The sequence below is a fragment of the Papio anubis genome, chromosome 6, assembly GCF_008728515.1.
Source record: "Papio anubis isolate 15944 chromosome 6, Panubis1.0, whole genome shotgun sequence".
Classification (NCBI taxonomy): Eukaryota; Metazoa; Chordata; class Mammalia; order Primates; family Cercopithecidae; genus Papio; species Papio anubis.
In genome coordinates this window covers 123,826,628-123,848,321 of record NC_044981.1, presented here as the reverse complement: position 1 = coordinate 123,848,321, position 21,694 = coordinate 123,826,628, and the positions used below count along the sequence as shown (strand labels likewise).

Below are 21,694 nucleotides of genomic sequence, written 5' to 3'. Positions count from 1 at the left end.
GGGCAGTAGGCTGGATCTATCTCACAGGGCTTAGTTTTTAGACCCCTGGTATACCTCAAACAAAACAACATATCCAACAGACAATGCAGAAGCAAATATGACAATTTCGTTGTCTTCTATTAAGACAGATGTAAAAGAAATTTGCAAAAATGTAAAATAATGCCACCCCTTTTATAATTTTTTAATTTTGGAGAATACGGTTATTTTCCTAAAAATATTTATGCCAATAGGTAATGGATTATTGCTTTTTTACATAAAGTAAAAACAAAAATTAATCAGTTTTAATTTCTAATAATGTAAGTATTTGATAGATCTAACCCATGTAAACAAAGACTCTTGGGGTCCACAAATTTTAAGAACGTCTAAAGGGGTCTAAAGATTTAAAAGTTTGTTCCACATTGAAATAAACAACAACGACAACAACAACAAAAACCAACCAAACAAAAAAAGATTTAGAAGTTTGAAAAATTGTTGTCCTAGAAAATCCAAAAATTGTTTCTGGGATAAATTAGCAAAATTACGCATTGCTTCTCTCCTATGTTCTAGAAACCAAGAGTCAGTCTACGGACAACCATTTGGTCTAGAAATAAACTGTACCTCCTTCAACTTTGCTCCATATAAGTACTCCAACAAAGAGCTTCCTGCCCACCCACAAATGTTAGTCTTTAAGACTGTATTTTTCCGGAGGCAGGGGTGTAGTTTTACTCTTACCTGATGCAGTGTTCCAACCTAGCCTCCTGCTGGAACACTGTGTCAACCCTGCCTCCCTCCTGTGGGTTCTGCTCTGCCCCTGACATCATCAGAGCATCAGGGCTGAAAAAGAAGAGCATGAGCCTAAATTATTCGTTAAAGTTAACCCCAAATGGGCTGTTATGCAAAAAGTATTTCCACGTATAAAAGTGTGTCTGAAAGAGACAACCCAGTATGATCACACTGACCTACGGCTTATTCTACATTTATTCTAAGTTTGCAAACACTGGAAGAAGTTTCACCTCGCTATCCTTTCAAAGAATCTGGAAAGTTCCCAGATTCAATTCAGTACAGTCTACCTGCTAAACAACCTCTTTCTCAGAGCTTTGGTTTTATTCTAGCTTTGTAACCTACACATCCTAAATTTCTCTTATATTCTTAGTATTATACTTGATATACTAAAATATTGTCTCAAAAGTGCTGGCTGTTATTAATCTTACAGAAATATATATACTCCCTTAAAGTCTTACAGTTTAAAACTTACTTTGCCTTCAAGCAGCAAACAAATCTAGGAATTTATTCAGTAACGAATGCTCAATGTTCCAACCTCATTTAATAATTTCATCAAGGCAGAAATAACTTATTTGAAGACTATTATTCTTGTAAGAAAAAAATATGTAAAATGAAAAACAATCAAGTGTTCATGACTTCTAAGTCTTCAAGGAAAACTACAAATGGTAACTTTTATTCACATTTAAAAGACAGTGTAAGAAAAAACTATGTAAAATGAAAAACAAGTGTTCAGGACTTTTAAGTCTTCAAGGAAAACTACAAATGGTAACTTTCATTCATATTTAAAAGACAGTGTAAGAAAAAACTATGTAAAATGAAAAACAATCAAGTGTTCATGACTTTTAAGTCTTCAAGGAAAACTACAAATGGTAACTTTCTCATTCATATTTAAAAGACAGGCATAAGCAATGCATATGTTGAAAGATACAATTTAAGATATGCTTTGTTTTTCATTGAATGATATTATATGCATCAAAAAACTAGTAAGTTCTATTTCCAAAATGAACTCCACTTTTCCCTAACACTTCACAAAATGGAAACTTAGTAAGCAGACCTTAAGAGGGTTTATGAAACTTATTCAATAAAACTACCTTAAAAGAGGGTCTATGTAGAAGACTAATTGTTTTCAATTAAAACCAAAGGTTTAAAAAAACCAAAGTAAAAATGTGTCCAACAAGGTTTGAAAAGAAACAAAATATTCACCCAAAATTCTTATTAAACTGAACTTGCTGACTTTTTACAGCATTGATCAACATTTGACAGTACTGATCAACATCTGACTCAACTATTATAGTTCAAAGAATATTACCTACAATATATAGGAGGTTCCCATTATCCAAAGAAAGCTAAACATGGGAAAAAATCCATTTAAAGTTAATCCATTCAAAATAAATACTAAAATTTCATAAAGAGGAAAACAGTTAATTGGAGCTTTATCTTAAAAACTTACAGAGAAAATAGTGGAAATAGAGTATAAAAAACAAAGAATGACAGATAAAGTGGTGGCTCATGCCTGTAATCCCCACACTTTGGGATTGGGAGGCCAAGGTGGGCGCTTCACGAGGTCAGAAGTTCAAGATCAGCCTGGCCAACATGGTGAAACTCCGTCTCTACTAAAAATACAAAAATTAGCATGCCTGCAATCCCAGCTACTAGGGAGGCTGAGGCAGGAGAATTGCTTGAACCCGGAAGGGGGAAGTTGCAGTGAGCCAAGATCGCGCCACAGCACTCCAGCCTGGGCGACAGAGCAAGACTCCATCTCGGTGGGGAGGGTGTGGGCGGGGAGAAACATAATGTTACTTTTTTGGGGGGTATAATTTGGTGGCAAAATTAAAAAGCACTAATTGAGTCAGTGAACATTTACTGAAGGCCTATGGGGTTCCAGGCTCTCGAGACCCAGTACTGAGTAAGACAAGGGTCCCATTCCCATGGAGTTCTCCTTCTAACAGAGGAAGACAGAGACGTTCATCTTTCATTCACTTTTGACTTTCATAGCACAACTGCAAAGGAAAAAGGTCACTTCTACAAAAAAATAATTGTAAGTATCATTAATTACTCCCAAGGATACTTACTAAGCTGCTGAATTTGAAATCATAATCTTTTTTTTAGAGACAGGGTCTCGCTTTGTCACCCAGGCTAAAGTGCAGTGGTGCGATCACAGCTGTAACCTTGAATTCCTGGCCTCAAGTGATCCTCCCACCTTGGTCTAGCAAAATGCTTCTGGGAGCCACTGTGCCTGGCCCAAACCATAATCTTTTAAAGCCCCTACTATTGTTATTGCCCTCATAGAGTTTTTGCCCTTCAAGTATCATCTGCCCTTGCTTGTCAGTGTCTTTGTCAGGATTTGAGTTCTATTTACTTCGACCGAGTTCATTAAATGGTGTATCTTTACTAATATCTGTAATTCAACTGTACTGATTTATCAGCTACAATACCCAAATATCTGGAAAGAAACGACACACGACAGAGAGACACAGCAGGGTAGGCGGGGAGACAGACAGCGACAGAGTATGTCTGGGGGGCAGGGGTGGTTTGAGAAGTAATTTCTTAATTAGAAAGCTAATGATAAGCATTAGTGCATATTTTCATTATTTTTTCTTCTGCAACTAAGAGTACCTGAATAACGAATTTTCAAAAACAAAGACTCCAGGTTATTTGTATAAAACAAAGATATACATATAAGCATGTTCACTGCAGCAGTGTTTTAAAGATAAAGCCAGAAAACAACCCCAAAATCCATCAATAAGAAACTGGTTAAAGCACATCATATTATGGAATACTTTGAATCATAAATGTGATGGCTCCATATATTATTGTATTGGAACATTTTCACACTGCTGATAAAGACATACGAAGACTGGGCAATTTACAAAAGAAAGAGGTTTAATGGACTTACAGTTCCACATGGCTGGGGAAGACTTCACAATCATGGTGGAAGGCAAGGAGGAGCAAGTCACATCTTATATGGACGGCAGGAGGCAAAAAGAGAGCTTGTGTAGGGAAACTCCCCTTATAATACCATCAGATCTCGTGAGACTATTTACTATCACAAGAACAGCATGGGAAAGACCTGCCCCCATGATTCAATTACCTCCCACTGGGTCCCTTCCACAAACCTGAGAATTCAAGATGAGATTTGGGTGGGGACACAGCCAAACCATATCAATTGTAAAGTACAAAGATGTCCAACATTGTAAGAAAAAAAAAAAAATCAAGGATGTGTAGTATGATTGCATCTGCATAAACACCAATACCTGTGTGTAGGTTTTTACATATATGTTAAAAATTTCTGGATGAATATGAGAAACTCTTAACAGTGATTTACTTACACAAAGGTAGTCTCAAATCTGAATTTATGTGGATTTCTAGTAAACTATTTATGGAAAGTCTCATGTGCCTTCTTTTCTCTGGCTTAAAAAAAAATTCATGTTGGAAGTACTTCTTAAAGAGTTTGTAGATCCATGCAACGCACTCTATAAACAACAATGAACATCTGCCCAAATCTACTGTGTAAAGTAGTGATCATGCGGAAGGAGATGGATACAGGGAAGCACACATCCCTTTCCTTCTTTCAGCGTCTCAGAGATTGGCGAGTTGCACATGTGAGCAGTGTGGTGTAGAGGTAGAAAACAGTTAAAACTCATTGGCTCAGTCATTTAATCATTTCAACAATGTGAATGTCTGTCTATTCCTGTACTCAATTTGCACCTTGCTAGGCACTGAGATATAATGAACAAAACTGATCCAGTTCCTACCTTCCTAGAAGGCTCTAGTCTAGTTTGAGAGAAAGATATGTATCAAACAATCACAGAAGTACATTAAAATTGCAACTGTGCTTTGCAAAGGAGAAGATTCTTTAGACATTAAAATGTATAGTACCTCAATGTGTTTGTGGCAGGCCACCTTAATCTTTTTTTTTTTTTTTTTAAAGAAGACAAACACTCTTAAAAAGCTAAATATTCTTTAATTCAGTTTCAGAAAGCTCTTTCTGCAGATGAATTTTGTATGCTTTCCTTTGTAAGACAACAAAAATCAAGTTTCCCTTTCTATTTATTTTAGTTGCCAAATTCAGTGCTGATGTTATTAAATATTCTAACTCAGGTCGACAGAAGTACTTCTACCTATAATCCTTAGTAGTTCTATTTTATCTATGATTTAACCCTGCATACCTGTTCAAGTAATTTTGGAAAAAATGCACATTTACCCCACCCAGTCTGCATGCCTATAGAAAGCCTAGCATGTTACTCCAAGAAGCTATAACTCAAGTGACCACTGCTCACCATCTATTTGCCTCTAACAGTTAAACTTCAAGTACAGAATATTTGTGGAACTAATGTTTTAGTATGTCCCAACATCATAAACCTAGGATAACAAATCACTATATTTTCAAAGGTAGAAAAACGTCAAGAAAAATACCTTCCTTTGAAAATGGCACACATGTAGAATTCATCCAATATTAGTGCAGTGCCTGGCAAAGTGGTATGTTTTAAGCATACTACAATAAATAGGATACATTTCCCTTATTTCAAGGAATTCAGAGTATAGTGATAGGAAGGCGGAAAAAAACCCAGGATTTAGTGTGGTATGTTTCAGTAATTAGCATGTAGAAAATGCTATAAGAGATCAGAAATGAGATAAACTACCTCTGCCTATAGTCAGAAAGGCTCCACAGAGGAATATTTACAATAAATTCTAATGTCAGCCAAAAGAAACTATTTGAGTATGACCCTCTTAACCATGACCTTTTAAAAACACAGCTATTTTTTCTTTTTGTTTTTTTTGGGGATGGATTCTCGCTCTGTCCCCCAGGCTGGAGTGCAGTGGCGCAATCTCAGCTCACTGCAAGCTCCACCTCCCGGGTTCATGCCATGATCCTGCCTCAGTCTCCCGAGTAGCTGGAACCACAGGCACCCACCACCATGCCCGGCTAATTTTTTTTTGTATTTTTAGTAGACGGGGTTTCACTGTATTAGCCAGGATGGGCTTGATCTCCTGACCTCGTGATCCACCTGCCTTGGCCTCCCAAAGTGCTGGGATTACAGGCGTGAGCCACCGCGCCCAGCCAAAACACAGCTATTTTTATAATTTTTTTTTGTTTGTTTTAGACAGTCTCACTCTGTCACCCAGGCTGGAATGCAGTGGTGCGATCTTGGCTCACTGCAACCTCTACCTCCAGGGTTCAAGCAATTCTCCTGCCTCAGCTTCCCAAGTAGCTGGGACTACAGGTGCACACACACCACCACATCCGGCTAATTTTTTTTTATAATGATTTTTACGGATACTGACTGACCCACAGAGTCACAAAACAATTTCTATACTCGAAGGACCTTTTGTCATGTGAATCTCAGGTTTATGATAGGTGGGAAAAAAATGATAATTTGTATTACATCACCCCAGAATCAACAGAATTCCAAAATTTATCATTTGTAAATATGAAAAGCAGATTTGAATGTAATACTGTGTGATCCAAATGTTTACAATAAATTTGGTGAGAAAACCATATGTTGTGAGGGGAAAAAAAAACTATCTGGGTCTGTGATAGTTTCAAAATTATATTTAGGGCAACAGTGCATAGATATACACAGGCAATAAAATCAGTCTGTCTTTTAAACAGATCTAATAGGTGTAAAATTAGACAAAAAGATAAATGCCCAGAAAAAAACTTCCTGAACCATCAACCTTATAGATCAAATTTACAAAGAACTTGATTTTTATTTAAATTAAATAAAGGAAAAAGAAACCCAATAAATGCATGCAAAAGCCAGATTCACTGACAAATACAGCAGACAACAGAATCAGACAAGCCTCTACAAAATCACCTACAAGACATTAAACTTTTCATTTAAATTAGTTTCTTGTATTATTATGCTGTCGGTTTTCAAAGGCTTGAAGTCATATAAAAGCTCTAGGTACAAGTCCAATTTCTAAATCAATGATACTGAAAGTGTGAAGTTACCACATTTTCTTCTCTCTTTTGGTTGCTATCATAGGTGTTTAACAAAGAAGTTGTTTTTATTTCTTAAGTAGGTAAATCAAAGTACTTTGAATCAAAATTACCTAATAAAGATACTAAGCTTTCAGCTCAAGTTAGAGGCTGATGCTTCACAACTACCTGAAATAATCCCCAAATGCTAGGATTATCATAGAAAAATGTGCTTAAGAAATTAAAATCAATGCCATATTTTTAGAATCAACCCATTGGTTGATAAAAGGTCAGTGTACAATTCAGGTCCTGAAATGCGAATGGCATCAAATCCACATTTCAGGTGGAGAAACAGAAGGGAAAAATACAGTAAATGATTAGAACTTGCCCAAGGTCACAGGCGAAATTGGCAAAACTAGAAGCACATTCAGATTATTGACTCCAAGGAGACTGTTCTCTTTGTGACAGTAATTTCATGCATCTGATTCCTTCTGTGTAATTTAGACAACTAAGTCAGACATGTATATTTTTAGGTTAAAGAGATGCTGCCTGATAGAAAAATGCCCTTTTGAGAGCCAAATTCTATTTGAACTTCCCTTTTAAAAGTATTATATTCTTTCCATCATCACATCCAAATGAGAATTTAGATAAAACACTGAAGACAATAATTTATTTTAATTAGATTCATTAAGAATTAAACATTAGATTTCCTTTTATTCACTCAGAATTTAAGAAAAATGTACTAATTTTTAGCCCTTGATATTCTTTTTCTTTTTAAAGAAAGGTCCAGGCCGGGCATGGTGGCTCACGCCTGTAATCCCAGCACTTTGGGAGGCCGAGGCAGGCAGATCATGAGGTCAAGAGATACAGACCATCCTGGCCAACGTGGTGAAACCCCGTCTCTACTAAAAATACAAAAATTTGCTGGGCATGGTGGCGTGTGCCTGTAGTCCCAGCTACTCAGGAGGCTGAGGCAGGAGAATCGCTTGAACCCGGGAGGTGGAAACTGCAGCGAGCCGAGATCATGCCACTGCACTCCAGCCTGGTGACAGAACGAGACTCCGTCTCAAAAAAAAAAAGAGAAGGAAGAAAGAAAGAAAGGTCCCAATAAATACGAGCATTTCGCATTCTTGTTAACAACACAGCATTCTCTAAAATCAAACACAAAAACTCCAGATTTCTTTGAGTCTGCAGAAGAGAGCTTGGCATTTTAAAGAAAAATGCTCACAACTGTAAAGGTCTAATGATGAACCACGTAATTTCCCTTCAACAAATTAAGACGTATTAAAGAGAAAAATGTTTATAATGAAGATGGGTTACTTTACCCACTTGAGACAATATTTATCACAATTAAAGGATAGCAAAATAACAAGACGCTGAAATGCTCTTCAAATCTTGGCAAGCCACAAATATAAAGGTAAAATAGTGGTATATATTACTTATCTTTATTTTTAAAAGTAGACTGAATAAGACAAATCCAAGTTTGGCTCATACATCCTATTCTGATGACAAATCTATGTACACTTGATGAAATACCTTGGCTATTAAGCTCTGGTTAACCTCTATCTTGATTTTTCTTTCAGAATCAAGCAGTATGTTTATCAAGGCATGCAAACAGCTCTCTTTAGCTCCCAGTCTTACCTGCTGAATCTTCCAAATCAATCAGTTTGGGCATTAAGCTTTCAGGAAGTTTTTCTGGTAAATCATAGCCATTCTTCCTAGCAACCACCAGATGAAAAGCAGCACAAAACTCATCCAGTGTCAATGCACCATCTTTATCAAAGTCTGAGAGTTCCCTAGAAGATAAGTTTATTGTGAATATAATCACATTCCGCTTTGGATCCTTTCATTTCTCAAAAAGAAGCAAGAGAAATATTTTCCATGAGAAAGTGCAAAAACTCTACAAAAATCCCATACACAGAAAGATGTGTAATACAGCAAATGTAGCAAAATGTTACCTGCAGAATCTAGGTGGTAGTATGTGAGGGTTTATGGTACTCTTAAGCTTTCCTGTGTGTTTGAAATTCTCTAAAAAGTGGCCCCAATAATTAAGGTCATCAAAAAGAATGACCTGTAACTCACATGCATTTTTAGAAGGCACATGTAATAAATTAGTGACATTTTTTAAAGTTTGCTTTTATGTTATCAAAATTCACCATGTATGTACTTTATTTTTTGTTTATATTTTTTTGAGATGGAGTCTTCCTCTGTCGCCCAGGCTGGAGTGCAGTGGCATGAGCTTTGGCTCACTGCAACCTCCACCTCCTGCCTCAGCTTCCTGAGTAGCTGGGATTACGGACACACGCCACCATGCCCGGCTAATTTTGGCCAGGCTAGTCTCAAACTCCTGACCTCATGTGATCCACCTGCCTCAGGCTCCTAAAGTGCTGGGATTACAAGCGTGAGCCACTGCGCGGGGCCAACATGTACATACTTTAAATCACTGAGTAGAATTGCAAGGCTTAAAACAGAAATACAGCCACTCCACCTTGCTGTCTATGCCCTTTCCTAGATACACAGACAACCACTTTTGTCTTGATTGCCTTAAACTATAAATAGCATGCATATATTACTAGTTTTTGAGTTTTCAGTTTTAGGTGTTATCTACCTACCTTGTACTAAGCACTCTATGCTACCAAAAACCTATTAAAAATGATTTAGAATATAGAGAAATACATTGATACACACTGGAATTAACATTTATGTTTATTTGATAATCGTTTTTTACTTATTTTTGAGACAGAGTCTCACTCTGTTGCCCAGGCTACAGTGCTGTGGTATGATCTCAGCTCACTGCAAACTCTGCCTCCTGGACTCAAGCAATCCTCCCATGTAAGCCTCCCAAGTATCCAGGACTACAGGCTTGCACCACCACACCTTGCTAATTTTTTAATTTTTTGTAGAGACGGGGTTTCATCATGTTGCTCAGGTTGGTCTTGAACTCCTGGGCTCAAGCAATCTGCCTGCCTCGGCTTCCCAAAGTGCTGGAATTACAGGCGTGAACCACAACTCCCAGCCTGTGTTTTCTGTTTGTTTTTGTTTTTTTGAGACAGAGTCTCGTTCTGTCACCTTGGCTGGAGTGAAGTGGCGCGATCTTGGCTCACTGCAACCTCCACCTCCCGGGTTCAAGCGATTCTCGTGCCTCAGCCTCCCCAGTAGTCGGGATTACAGGCATGTGCCACCATGCCCGGCTAATTTTTTTGTAGAGACAGGGTTTCGCCGTGTTGCCCAGGATGGTCTCAAACTCCTGAGTTCGGGCAGTTCGCCTGCCTCGGCCTCCCAAAGTGCTAAGATAACAGGCATGAGCCACCGTGCTCGGCCCCTGCCTGTTTTTATAAAGTAATTTGTGATTACACTTTGTGTTCTAATGGCCAATTCCAACCATATTCCAACACAGCTATTCTTAAGTCTCTGGTTAAATGGAAGCTAACACCATTCCTAAAGTTATGGCATGGTATAGGACTTAACTAAACTTGATAAAACACCAATGGGATAAATATAACCATGTATGTGCAAACTAACTTTTATCTCATGCAACAAAAAGACAGCTGATACAGCTTAAAGAATTTTAGCTCTTTACAAAGAACTACTGTATCAGTATCACTTATTTCTTTTCTGCAGAATGAGAGAGAAGCTGGCTATTGTAAGGAAATACTGAGTTCTTTGACAGCATTCTTGAAGGGTTAGTTGTTTATTTTTTAAGGCTCTAAAATCTATCGCTAGAAACTCCTTGGAAACAACCCAGTCACCCAACTAATGATATACCACACTTACCAAATATGAGAAAGTTCAAGAATAGGAAGTTTTGATTTTGTAAAAAACTCTTTAGCTGCAGATCCTGAAATATTAAAACAGTGTTGTTTAATGTTATTCTGAACTTACGGATCCACCAACAGAATGTAAGAGTCTTAGACTTTTTTAACTGGGAAAAGATATTTTTAATATGTGAATATGTCATGTTTTTGGCTCCCAGTGATTATAAATTCTTTTTAGACAAATAATCTGATAATTATTTTATAATTAAAATCTATGACCAATAAAACAGTATCTTTGAGATTATGAAATTGAGACTGTCCTGTCCCATCTAGAAGAACTTCTGTTTTCAACAACTCACCTGGAATAAATCCGTTTAGATCAGGCTGAATGGTTTTAAACTGATTTACATAATACTGTCTTTGTTCATCTGTTATTTTCCAGGGATCATCATAACTACTGGATTGCCTACGAATTTCAATGGCAGATGTAGCTGATGCTACAGTTCGTACTGTTGTCTGGTCCTGTAATGAAACATTTTTTCCTCAGTACAGTATCTACCTACATGATTATATGGACCAAGATTGCTGGGTTATTTATCTTTGAAAATAAAACTTGCTTTTTGTGGATATTTAAAATGTAAAACCACATATCTGTTACAGTCAGATTATTGGATATGTTTTTGCACAATGATTATAGAAATGAGTAGAATGACAGCAATTATGCAAGCAACAGAAAGTTATGAAAATGTGCTAAGAAAGCCAAGCAAATATATTTCCAGATGCAGAAACCTTTCAAAACTTCACTAGGAAATCAGAAACTGAAATAAAATCAGCTGAAACATTCCAATGATAACAGATTTGAAATGCACAGAGCAGAATTTTGCTTTTAAATAAATGAATGGATTTGCATTTATAAAATCTGCAACAGCAAAATATAAAAATGATGACTGGAGCAATACTCTGAATGAAGCAAATAAAAATGCAATACCAATAAAATGTCACACCTGGACAGAAGCAGGATGCATGGTTAAAAGAGTACTGGTTGGTGGAGTATCTGCAAAACTGACCCAGTTTTCTTGAGGTGGAGGTGGGGAATGCCCTGACCACACTGCATCACCAGCAGAAGAACCTATAAGGAGAATGGGTAAACATGCTGACTCATGTTTGAAGAAAAAACTTAAGTTATCAGGAAGTTTTCTTTCAAACTCTTACTCTGAAGAAATCTAACAATTTCCAAAATGGAATCTTTTCTGTTCAATTAGAAATTATACCTCATTTAAATATCTTCAATTATTTTGTGCTCTCCTTGTCAATAAAATTTATGTAATTTATACATAATATTCTGGGAAATAATTATTCATTTTACCTTTAGAGAATCTGGTATCCATAAATGTGTCTAAGCATCATAGATACACATAAATGCAATTACCACTTTTCAAAGCAATGTATCCACTTATAAATCTCCATAGTTGGCTTTTGCTTTTATTTAACTTAACTTACAATTAAAAACTGTCTTGAAGGCAACTCCTGAAGGAATATTATCAAGTTTCCTTCAATTTACAACCCTAAATAATTGTTATTTTTAAAAAATCTCTAAGCCAGGTTCTGTGGCACAAGCCTATAATCCCCACCTACTCAGGAGGCTGAGGCAGGAGGATCATTTGAACCCAGGAGTGCAAGACCAGCCTGGGCAACACAATGACACTCTAATCAATAAATCTCTAAATACCTGATTGTGCTTCACCAAAGGGAGACCAAAATGGCCCAGGTCCCGCAAGAGGCCTCTCACTATTCCCACCACTGGGATGACGGCTGTGCTTCCTCCATGTGTGTGGAGAAGTTGGTGGGGATTGCTGTGGTGAAACTACTGGGGAGGCAGGTTCCTAGAAAAGAACAATATTTTAAAATTGTAATTTTAAGGAGACATGTTAATTATTAAGCTACCAATAAATGTTTTAGTGAAGCATTTGCACAGGGCATCAACTGCTAATATTTACATGCATGTGATTACCTGTGCATCTGCAGATGTACGAGGCTGAACCGTATCATGGCTTACGGATCCCTTTTTCACTTGCCCCCTGCCAGGTGGTGGGGGAATTACACCAGAATATGACCCTTGATTTTCAGAATCTGAAGAATATGAGGCTGCATGGCGAGATTCCTGTTCATTTTTTGAAGCAACAAATCTTGGCAGAGGAAGGTCCTTTACTGTTAACCACAAAATAATCATTACTTTAAAATAAAAAAGGACATATATATTAAAAACTAAAGACATGAATTAGATATCAGAATTTTTGTAAAAATGCATACAAAAACAAAAGGCACAAAATGTCTATCACCACAAAATGTGGACCATAATCTCCCTTACATTATTTAGGGAGACTGTTACCTAGAAAGAAGTAATAAAACCAAATTGTCCTTCTAGTGAGTGATAACAATGGCTATATCAAATGTCTATGTATGTTTAGCCCTACACTTGTCATTGAATATTTATTTCACCTCGTAACCACAGTACGCCTGCAAAGTCCCTATTTACAGAAAAGAAAACTGAGGTTTCATGATGGCAAGGTCATGCTCGTAGTAACTGACAGGATCTAAACCTAGGTCAGTCAGACCCCAAAGCCTAGGCTGCTTCTACTCACACCGGGTCTTTAAAGTAAGCTTTTAGACCTCTAAGTAAAACACAGAATATGTCACTAAGTCTGAGACTAGATTTAGAAATTTTCATGGCAGAAATTCCTAAAAATACCTTACTGTTCACCTACCAAAAACATGGTACACAGTATTCTATTCTACATTCAATTTTAAATAGAGGAGAAAGAGGAAGGACTGAAAAACTGTTTGCAGGTAAATCATAAGTGATACTTTTAGACCAGAAAAAATACAGCTACAGAATCATTTCAGAGGAAAGTGTACTTACCTCCATTATATGATTACCTCTGTCTCTCTTTAGAACCTCCATATGAAGGAGGGAAACTATTAAGCTTATTCAATATACATGTAAAAGAATTCAAAATTACCTGAAAAGAATGTAAACTCCCAACACTAGAAGAAAGATGTGTGGCAAACTAGAGGTCCACAATGAAAACCTCCGCTGACCAATAAACTAAACTGGTACTTAAAACTATTTCTACAAATTCTGATATTTACAGAATTTTACAGCAATTTTTCTGTACAGATTATTTTAAAAATCTTAATTTTTCTCTTTCCCCTTTACGCTATGAAAACGAAAGAACCCTCTGCATTTAAGTGCCTATCTTTGTAGACTTTCTATCTTCTTTCACATCAACAAGTCTCTAAATACTTGAAAAACAAATTATCTGATGATGTAACACTTTGATATGGTTTGACTCTGTGTTCCCACCCAAATCTCATCTCGAATTGTAATTCCCACATGGGAGGTGATCAGATCATGGGGGCAATTCCCCCATTGCTGTTCTTGTGATAGTGAGTGAGTTCTCATGAGATCGGATGGTTTAAATGTCTGTGGCAATTCCCCCTTGCTCTCTCTCTCTCTCTCCTGTGGCCATGTAAGACATGCCTTGCTTTCCATTCACCTTCTGCCACGATTGTAGGTTTCCTGTGGCCTCCCAAGTCATGCGGAAGTGAGTCAATTAAACCTCTCTTGTTTATACATTACCCAGTCTCAGGGATTTCTTTATAGCAGTGTAAAAACGGACTAATACAAAATTGTAATGCGGTCAGATGTCTGTAACTAGATTTTAGTCTGCCAATATTTTAATATTGTCTCTATCAATCAAAAAGTTTAGGTTAACTGTTACTTCTTAATTTCAACTGGAGCCTCCATAGCCTTCCCAAACAAACAAACAAAAATACAAAGTATAATGTTGTTTTATTAGAAATGAAGAAAACATGGATGCTATATATGAAGATGGTCACTATAATTTATCATTTACCTTAATAAAACTATTCGCTTAAAATATTTCTAAACAACTTTTAGTAAATTCTTAAAAATTTGCCATTTGAACAGTACATACAGTCAAATACAGATGAAGTACATATACTATGCCGTAATAAAAGACAGACATATTTTTCTAGTATTTTCAAGTGAGAAATGCAAGGTAGTGGGAATAAAGTCACGACACTTCACTCAAGGTCACAAATGCCACTATAAGATCAGAAAGACACAAGGGTTCTATTGACTTGACTTCATTTGTAATAGAAGCCTATTTTCTTTCAGTTACTAGTGTACTCTATATTTACCTGTATTTATACTTTCCACTCTTAAAGGGAAACCAGACTGGGCAACAGCTACAAGTTTCAAAGCAATGTAGAACTGACTTCTTCCAAAATAACCAAGTCTTGTTGCACCACAAAGCTCCATGATCTATAAGATAACATAATGTTAACATTAAGATTGACGACAAAATTCTCCCTTCAAAAATAAGCAGCTACCCAACTTGTTTGTAACGTCTCAAAATATCTATCTAATAGATGGTTTAACACAACTGACAACCAACTTCCTCAAGTTTCAGGTTCATATGTTTACAAACAAAAAGTCACCGCTTTGCAGTAAGGTCACCGTTCTCCTACTTATCAAAATCCATACAATTAGCAATTCTCTTAGAAAAAATTTTTTGTTATGAGTCACATGTTTAAAGAAACAACGTACCACCCACTCTTCTTCATAAGCACTGCACATAAAATACAACCATGTGACTAAGAGACAATTATGCAGCCATTTAAAGTGATAGTCTTTAAATGACATAACAACATGGAAAAATGCTAAGGATTCATCAAGTGGGGAAGAAAGGCAATATACATAATTTTAACCATAAAAACACAAATTTGGAAACTATTAAAAAAAAGTCTATCACAATTTTTTAGGTGAGATTAAGAGTTGGATTTTTCCCTCTTATTTTCCAAATGTATTTAATATGGCTACACTACTGTTCTTTAAAATGAACAAAATTTGTCTGTCCTTTTATTTAAAGCATGAAAGTGTTCAAGGATCTACATTAATCATTCCAGTCTTTCAACAAGTATTTCCAGACTTGCTAGCGCAAGTAAATATTACATTCGAAAAATAGGATTTCAGATTACAAAATTATAACTCTAAAAGCTGGAGGTTTCTACTACGCAGATATTATAATCTTATCTTAAACACTAAGTATCCCTGTTGTATCTTTTCAAATAATACAAATTTTTGTATAGAGACAGCAGTTTTAGTCTGTTTTTCCAAAACGCTCAAAGGAAGATAAAGTATCTGAGACGCTGTGGTATTAAGTCCAAAGAAAAGTATTCACAGGACTTCAAAAAAAGCACCTATTAATGATTAAGCAATTGTATCACAACAATAATAACCATTTGTTTACAAACACAAAAAGAGTCATTTTTGCTGGCTGACCAGCACTCAAAGAAGTTCCCATTCCTGCCACTAAGGAGCATGTCCTTCTGAAGAAATTTAAAAGGGCTAAGAGAATAAAGAGGCAGGCTACACCATTAAGGGAACTATGAGGAAAAGGAGAGTTAAAAAAGGAGAGGCCACTCGGCCTCAATCCTGTACTCTTTTCTGCCCACTTGACGCCTCGCAGAGGATCATTACATATCTCAGATACTTTTGTTTATATAACAATGCATCTAATGTATGCCAGGTATCTGCTAGACAGAGGGAAGACCTAAAAGGAGTTCACAGTATGGTTTGTTGACATTTTGGGAAGACACCAAGGAAATGGTTAGAAATGAGGAGGCAGTGTTCAAGAAGGGAGACAGAATCTCAATGCTGTTTTAATTGGTATTTATTAAAAGTTCTATATTTGTTAGTCATTTGCATAGAAATGCAAAAAAATTTCCTGACTTGCCCAACTTGTTCTCTGGCAATTTTTAATGGATTGTTAATCTTCTTTATTCATTTTAAGAAGTTTTATTATGGCCAGGGACAGTGGTTCATGCCTGTAATCACAGCACTCTGGGAGGCCAAGGCGGCCCAGGCCAATCACTTGGGCCAGGCATGGTGGCTCATGCCTGTAATCCCAGCACTCTGGGAGGCCGAGGCGGGTGGATCACGAGGCCAGGAGATCGAGACCATCCTGGCTAACACGGTGAAACCCCATCTCTACTAAAAATACAAAAAATTAGCCGGGTGTGGTGGTGGGCACCTATAGTCCCAGCTACTCGGGAGGCTGAGGAAGGAGAATGGCGTGAACCCGGGAGGTGGAGCTTGCAGTGAGCTGAGATCATGCCACTGCACTCCAGCCTGGGCGACAGAGCAAGACTCTATCTCAGAAAAAAAAAAAAAGAGTTCAAGACCAGTCTGGCCAACACGGTGAAATCCATCTCTACTAAAAATACAAAAGTTAGCCAGGTGTGGTGGTGTACACTGGTAATTCTAACTACTCGGGAGGCTGAGGTGGGAGGATTATTTGAACCCAGGAGGTGGAGGATGCAGTGAGCCGAGATCAAGCCACTGCCCTCCAGACTGGGTGACAGACTGAAACTTCGTATCATTAAAAAAAGGTTTTATTATATCATACATATTGACCTGCAAACTCTCACAGAATTAATTCATTTATTCAATGACTATTTACTGAGCACCCTCAGGAAGGAAAGACCGGAGTGTAGCTGTAAGTGTGTGTAGTTTAAGTGCGTGTAGGATTGATGGGGAGGAGGGAATGCAGCAGATGGAGCTGATGACTTAGGCAGAAGCCAGATCATATTGTACACGTTGTTTTCTAGTTTATCTGTTTTTTCCAAAAAAGCTGTTTTGGTGACACAGAATTTTCAATTTTTATACAAGCTTATAATTTCCCCCTTTTAGGACTTTTGAGTTTGCTAGACTTAGAAAAAAGGTCTTTATACATGTTTTCTTCTAGAATGTTTATGATTAATATTGAAAATATACAAATCTGACAAAACTGGAATTTATTTTGGAATGAGAAGCAAACCAGATATCCTTTTGATCCTCCTCAATAGTTAACCATTGAGGCCAGGAGCAGTGGTTCATGCCTGTATTTGCAACACTCTGGGAGGCCAAGGTAGGAGGACTGCTTGAGGCCAGGAGGAGTTCAAGACCAGCCCTGGCAACATGGTGAGATCTCATCTATACGAAAAAAAAATTGAGTTAAAAATTAACTGGATGTGGTGGCACATGCCTGTAGTCCCAACTACTCAGGAGGCTGAGGTGGGAGGATCACTTTTGCCTACAAGTTTGAGGCTGCAGTAAGCTATGATGGTGCTACTTCACTTAAGCCTGGGCAACAGAACAAGACTGTCTCCCCCGCAAAAAAAAGAAAAAGTTAACCATTTATTAAAAAACTCTTTTCTCCATTAACTTGAAAAGCAACTCCTATATTTACATGTGCTTATTTCTGGGCTCCTTAGGTTACAGTTTTGTATGCTAGTCCTGGAGCTGTAACCCAGTGTTTTAATTACTTTAGCTTTATAATATTTAAACATCTGATAGGATTAGTCCACCCTCGATTTTTTTGCTGTTTAGAAATTTCTGAATTATCCTCATATATTTATTCTTCTAAATAATCCTTAGAATCATTTGTCAGAATAAACTGAGATTTTATTTGGGATAGCAATTGATTTATGGTCTTGTTCCAAACTTTAACAAGATCACTTCTAGTGTTTTATCATTAAGCATGATACCGGCTAACACTCTGCCAACACCTTTGGTTAAAGAAACTCTTAAGGCCGGGAGCGGTGGCTCACACCTGTAATCACAGCACTTTGGGAGTCGAGGCGGGCGGATCACGAGGTCAGGATTTCGAGTTCAGCCTGACCAACATGGAGAAACCTTGTCTCTACTAAAAATACAAAATTACCACTGGGTGTGGTGGCACATGCCTCCCACGCCTCTAATCCCAGCTACTCAGGAGGCTGAGGCAGGGGAATCACTTGAACCCGGGGGGCAGAGGTTGCAGTGAGCCAAGATCGTGCCATTACACTCCAGCCTGGACAACAAGGGGGAAACTCCATCTCAAAACAAAACAAACAAAAAGCTAGTTCTAGTTCTGTTCTTCTAAGAATCTTGTTTTGGGTTTTATATTTTCAAAAACCACTTAAAGATGTTAATTTTATCATATGTGGATTTTGTGCAGAAAACTAAAAGATCATAATTTTCTCTTTGGCCCACTGATATTACTAAGTATATTAAGATATAAGTAAGTATATTAACAGATTTCCTAACATAGAACCATCCTTTGATTCGTGGAATGAATTTCATTTAGACGTGGTGTATTACTTTCCCAAATAATATTTATAAAATATTTTAACCACAATCTTAGAATAATTAAGTTTCAAAGCATACATAATCTTTGCCATGCTTTGGAGTTGGTGTTATACTGGCTTTTTCAGCAGAACTTGCGAACTACTTTTTTCTCTCTGCTCTGAAATACTTTAAATAGATTAGGAATTAGGTGTTTCATGAAGATTTGAAATAATTCACCAGTGATACAGGTGAGGCAATAGCTCTCATATGTTTTTTAGTTTCTTCCATTCTATCTGAAATAAGCTAGGTTTACTATCTCTAAGATTTGATAATTTCCTAGAGAATCATTTATCATCTCCAAATTTTACAATTTCTTAGTTGAGCATCATTCAAAGCAATCCCATTCTTTTAATTTCCTTTTATGGTAATTTCCTCTTAATCTTAATTATGCATATTTGTATGCAGTTCACTCTTTCTCTAGCACAGTTATCTGACCATGGGGACCACTTGAAATACCTGTTAGGATCGGGAGCGGTGGCTCACGCCTGTAATCCCAGCACTTTGGAAGGCTGAGGCGGGCGGATCACGAGGTCAGGAGATCGAGACCAGCCTGACCAACGTGGTGAAACCCCGCCTCTACTAAAAATACAAAAATTAGCCAGGTGTGGTGGTGCACGCCTGTAACCCCAACTACTCGGGAGGCTGAGGCAGGAGAATCACTTAAACCCAGGAGGTGGAGGTTGCAGTGAGCCAAGATCGTGCCACTGTACTCCAGCCTGGGTGACAGAGCGAGACTCCGTCTCAAAAAAAAAAAAAAAGAAATACCTGTTAGGATACAGATTCCCAAACTGTTCCCATTAGATTTCTAACTCACCAAGGAAATCTAAATCACCAAAGGCCAGTTGGTGATTGTTGCTATAATACTGAAAACTATCATGCTTTTTTATAAAATATACAAGCTCATGGTAAAATAAAATAGTAGTTAAGGACATAGAATTTAAAGTTCCTATATTCCCCATCAGACGTAACAATTCCTCCTAGCCAGGGCAATTAGGCAAGAGAAAGAAAGGGCATCCAAAGGAAGAAGTCAAACTGTCCCTGTTTGCAGATGACATGATCTTATATAAATGGAAAAATCTAAAGACTCTACCAAAAAACCCTCAGATCTGATAAATTCAGTAAAGTTGCAAGATAACAAAACCAATATACAAAAATCAGTAGTTTTTTTCTTTCCCCGCCCCCTGCCCGAGACGGAGTCTTGCTCTGTCACCTAGAGCTGGAGTGCAACGGTGCGATCTTGGCTGACTGCAACCTCCACCTCTTGGGTACAAGCAATTCTCCTGCCTCAGCCTCCTGAGTAGCTGGGATTACAGGTGTCCACCAACACCCCTGGCTAATTTTTGTATTTTTAGTAAAGACGTAGTTTCACCATGTTAGCCAGGCTGGTCTTGATCTCCTAACCTCACGTGATCCGCCTGCCTCAGTCTCCCAAAGTGCTAGAATTACAGGCATAAGCCACCACACTCAGCCTACAGCCAACTGATTTTTGACAAAGGTGCCAAGAACATTCACTGGGGAAAGGACAGTCTCTTCAACAAACAGTGCTGGGAAAACTGGATATCCATATGAAATAGGGAGATAGAGATAGAGAGAGAGAAAGAGAGAGAGAGAGGTTTTTTTTTTTTTTTTTTTTTTTTGAGACCGAGTTTCGCTCTTGTCACCCAGGCTGGAATGCAATGGCGCAATCTCGGCTCAATGCAACCTCCACCTCCTGCGTTGAAGTGATTCTCCTGCTTCAGACTCCCGAGTAGCTGGGATTACAGGCACGCTCCACCATGCCTGGCTAATTTTGTATTTATAGTAGAGATGGGGTTTCTCCATGTTGGTCAGGCTAGTCTCAAACTCCTGACCTCAGGTGATTTGCCCACCTCGGCTTCCCATAGTGCTGGGATTACAGGTGTGAACCACCACACCGGGCCAAATTACGTATTTTATGAATGAAATTAGATGCCTACCTCTTACCCTATACAAAAATCAACTCAAAATGCATCTAATACCTAAATATAGCACCCCAAATAATAAAACTACTAGAAGAAAACATATAGGAAATGCTTCAGTACATCAGTATGGGCAAATATTTTATAAATAAGACCTCAAAAGCATAGACAACAAAAGCAAAAATAAACAAATGGGATTGTATCAAACTAAAAACTTCTGCACAGCAAAGAAAGCAATCAACAGAGTAAAAGACAACTTACAGAATGGAAGAAAATATCTGGACACTAACCATCCAACAGGAGATTAATATCTAAAATATACAAGGAGCTGAAATATCTCAACAGCAAAAAATAAATAAATAAATAAATAAATAACTGATTTAAAAATGGGCAAATGATCCCAAAAGACATTTCTCAAAGCAAGTCATATGCATGGTCAACAAATATGTGAAAACCTGCTCATCACTACTAATCATCAGGGAAATGCAAATCAAACCACAATGAGGTATCATCTCACCCCAGGTAGGCTGGCTATTATAAAAACAAACAAACAAACAAAAACAAATGCTGGTGAGGATGCAGAAAAAAGGGAACTCATCTACTTCTGGTGGGAATGCAAACTAGTTATAACCACTATGGAGAACAGTATGAAGTCCCTCAAAAAGCTACAAATAGAACTACCAGCAATCCTACTACTGAGAATTTATCCAAAGGAAAGAAATCATCGTATCAGAGAGCCATTGTACCCCCATGTTTACTGTGGTACTATTCACAATAGCCAAGATATGAAATTAATTCAGATGTCCAACAACAGATAAGTGGATAAAGAAAATGTGCTATAATATGCCATGGAATACTATTCAGCCATAAAAAAGAATGAAATCCTGTCATTCATGGCAACATGGATGGAACTGGAGGACATTATGTTAGGTGAAATAAAAGCCAGGGAACAGAAAGTTAAACTCATACGTGGAAGCTATAAAAAAAAAAAAAACCTGATCTCACAGAAGCAAAACGGCGAACAGAGTATACCACATGCTAGGAAGGGTAGACAAACAGAAGAGTAAGGAGAGATTTGTTA

General features: G+C 37.5%; 1 protein-coding gene across 11 annotated transcripts in view; it reads right to left on the bottom strand.

Moving 5' to 3' along the window:
- The window catches only part of REPS1 (RALBP1 associated Eps domain containing 1), an 87,593-nt gene that overhangs the window by 29,696 nt on the left and 36,203 nt on the right, over positions 1-21,694 (bottom strand). For 9 of the 11 annotated variants that reach the window (XM_009205979.3, XM_003898106.4, XM_003898105.4 and 6 more), the window contains exons 2-8: positions 14,665-14,788; positions 12,452-12,648; positions 12,170-12,323; positions 11,445-11,569; positions 10,800-10,962; positions 10,460-10,523; positions 8,327-8,481 (exon numbers count right to left, since the gene is read on the bottom strand). In XM_009205979.3, the coding sequence (XP_009204243.2) occupies positions 8,327-8,481; positions 10,460-10,523; positions 10,800-10,962; positions 11,445-11,569; positions 12,170-12,323; positions 12,452-12,648; positions 14,665-14,788 (982 nt within the window). The remainder of the gene's footprint in view (positions 1-8,326; positions 8,482-10,459; positions 10,524-10,799; positions 10,963-11,444; positions 11,570-12,169; positions 12,324-12,451; positions 12,649-14,664; positions 14,789-21,694) is intronic. The other 2 variants (XM_009205982.3, XM_031667391.1) reach the window with 2 other exon arrangements.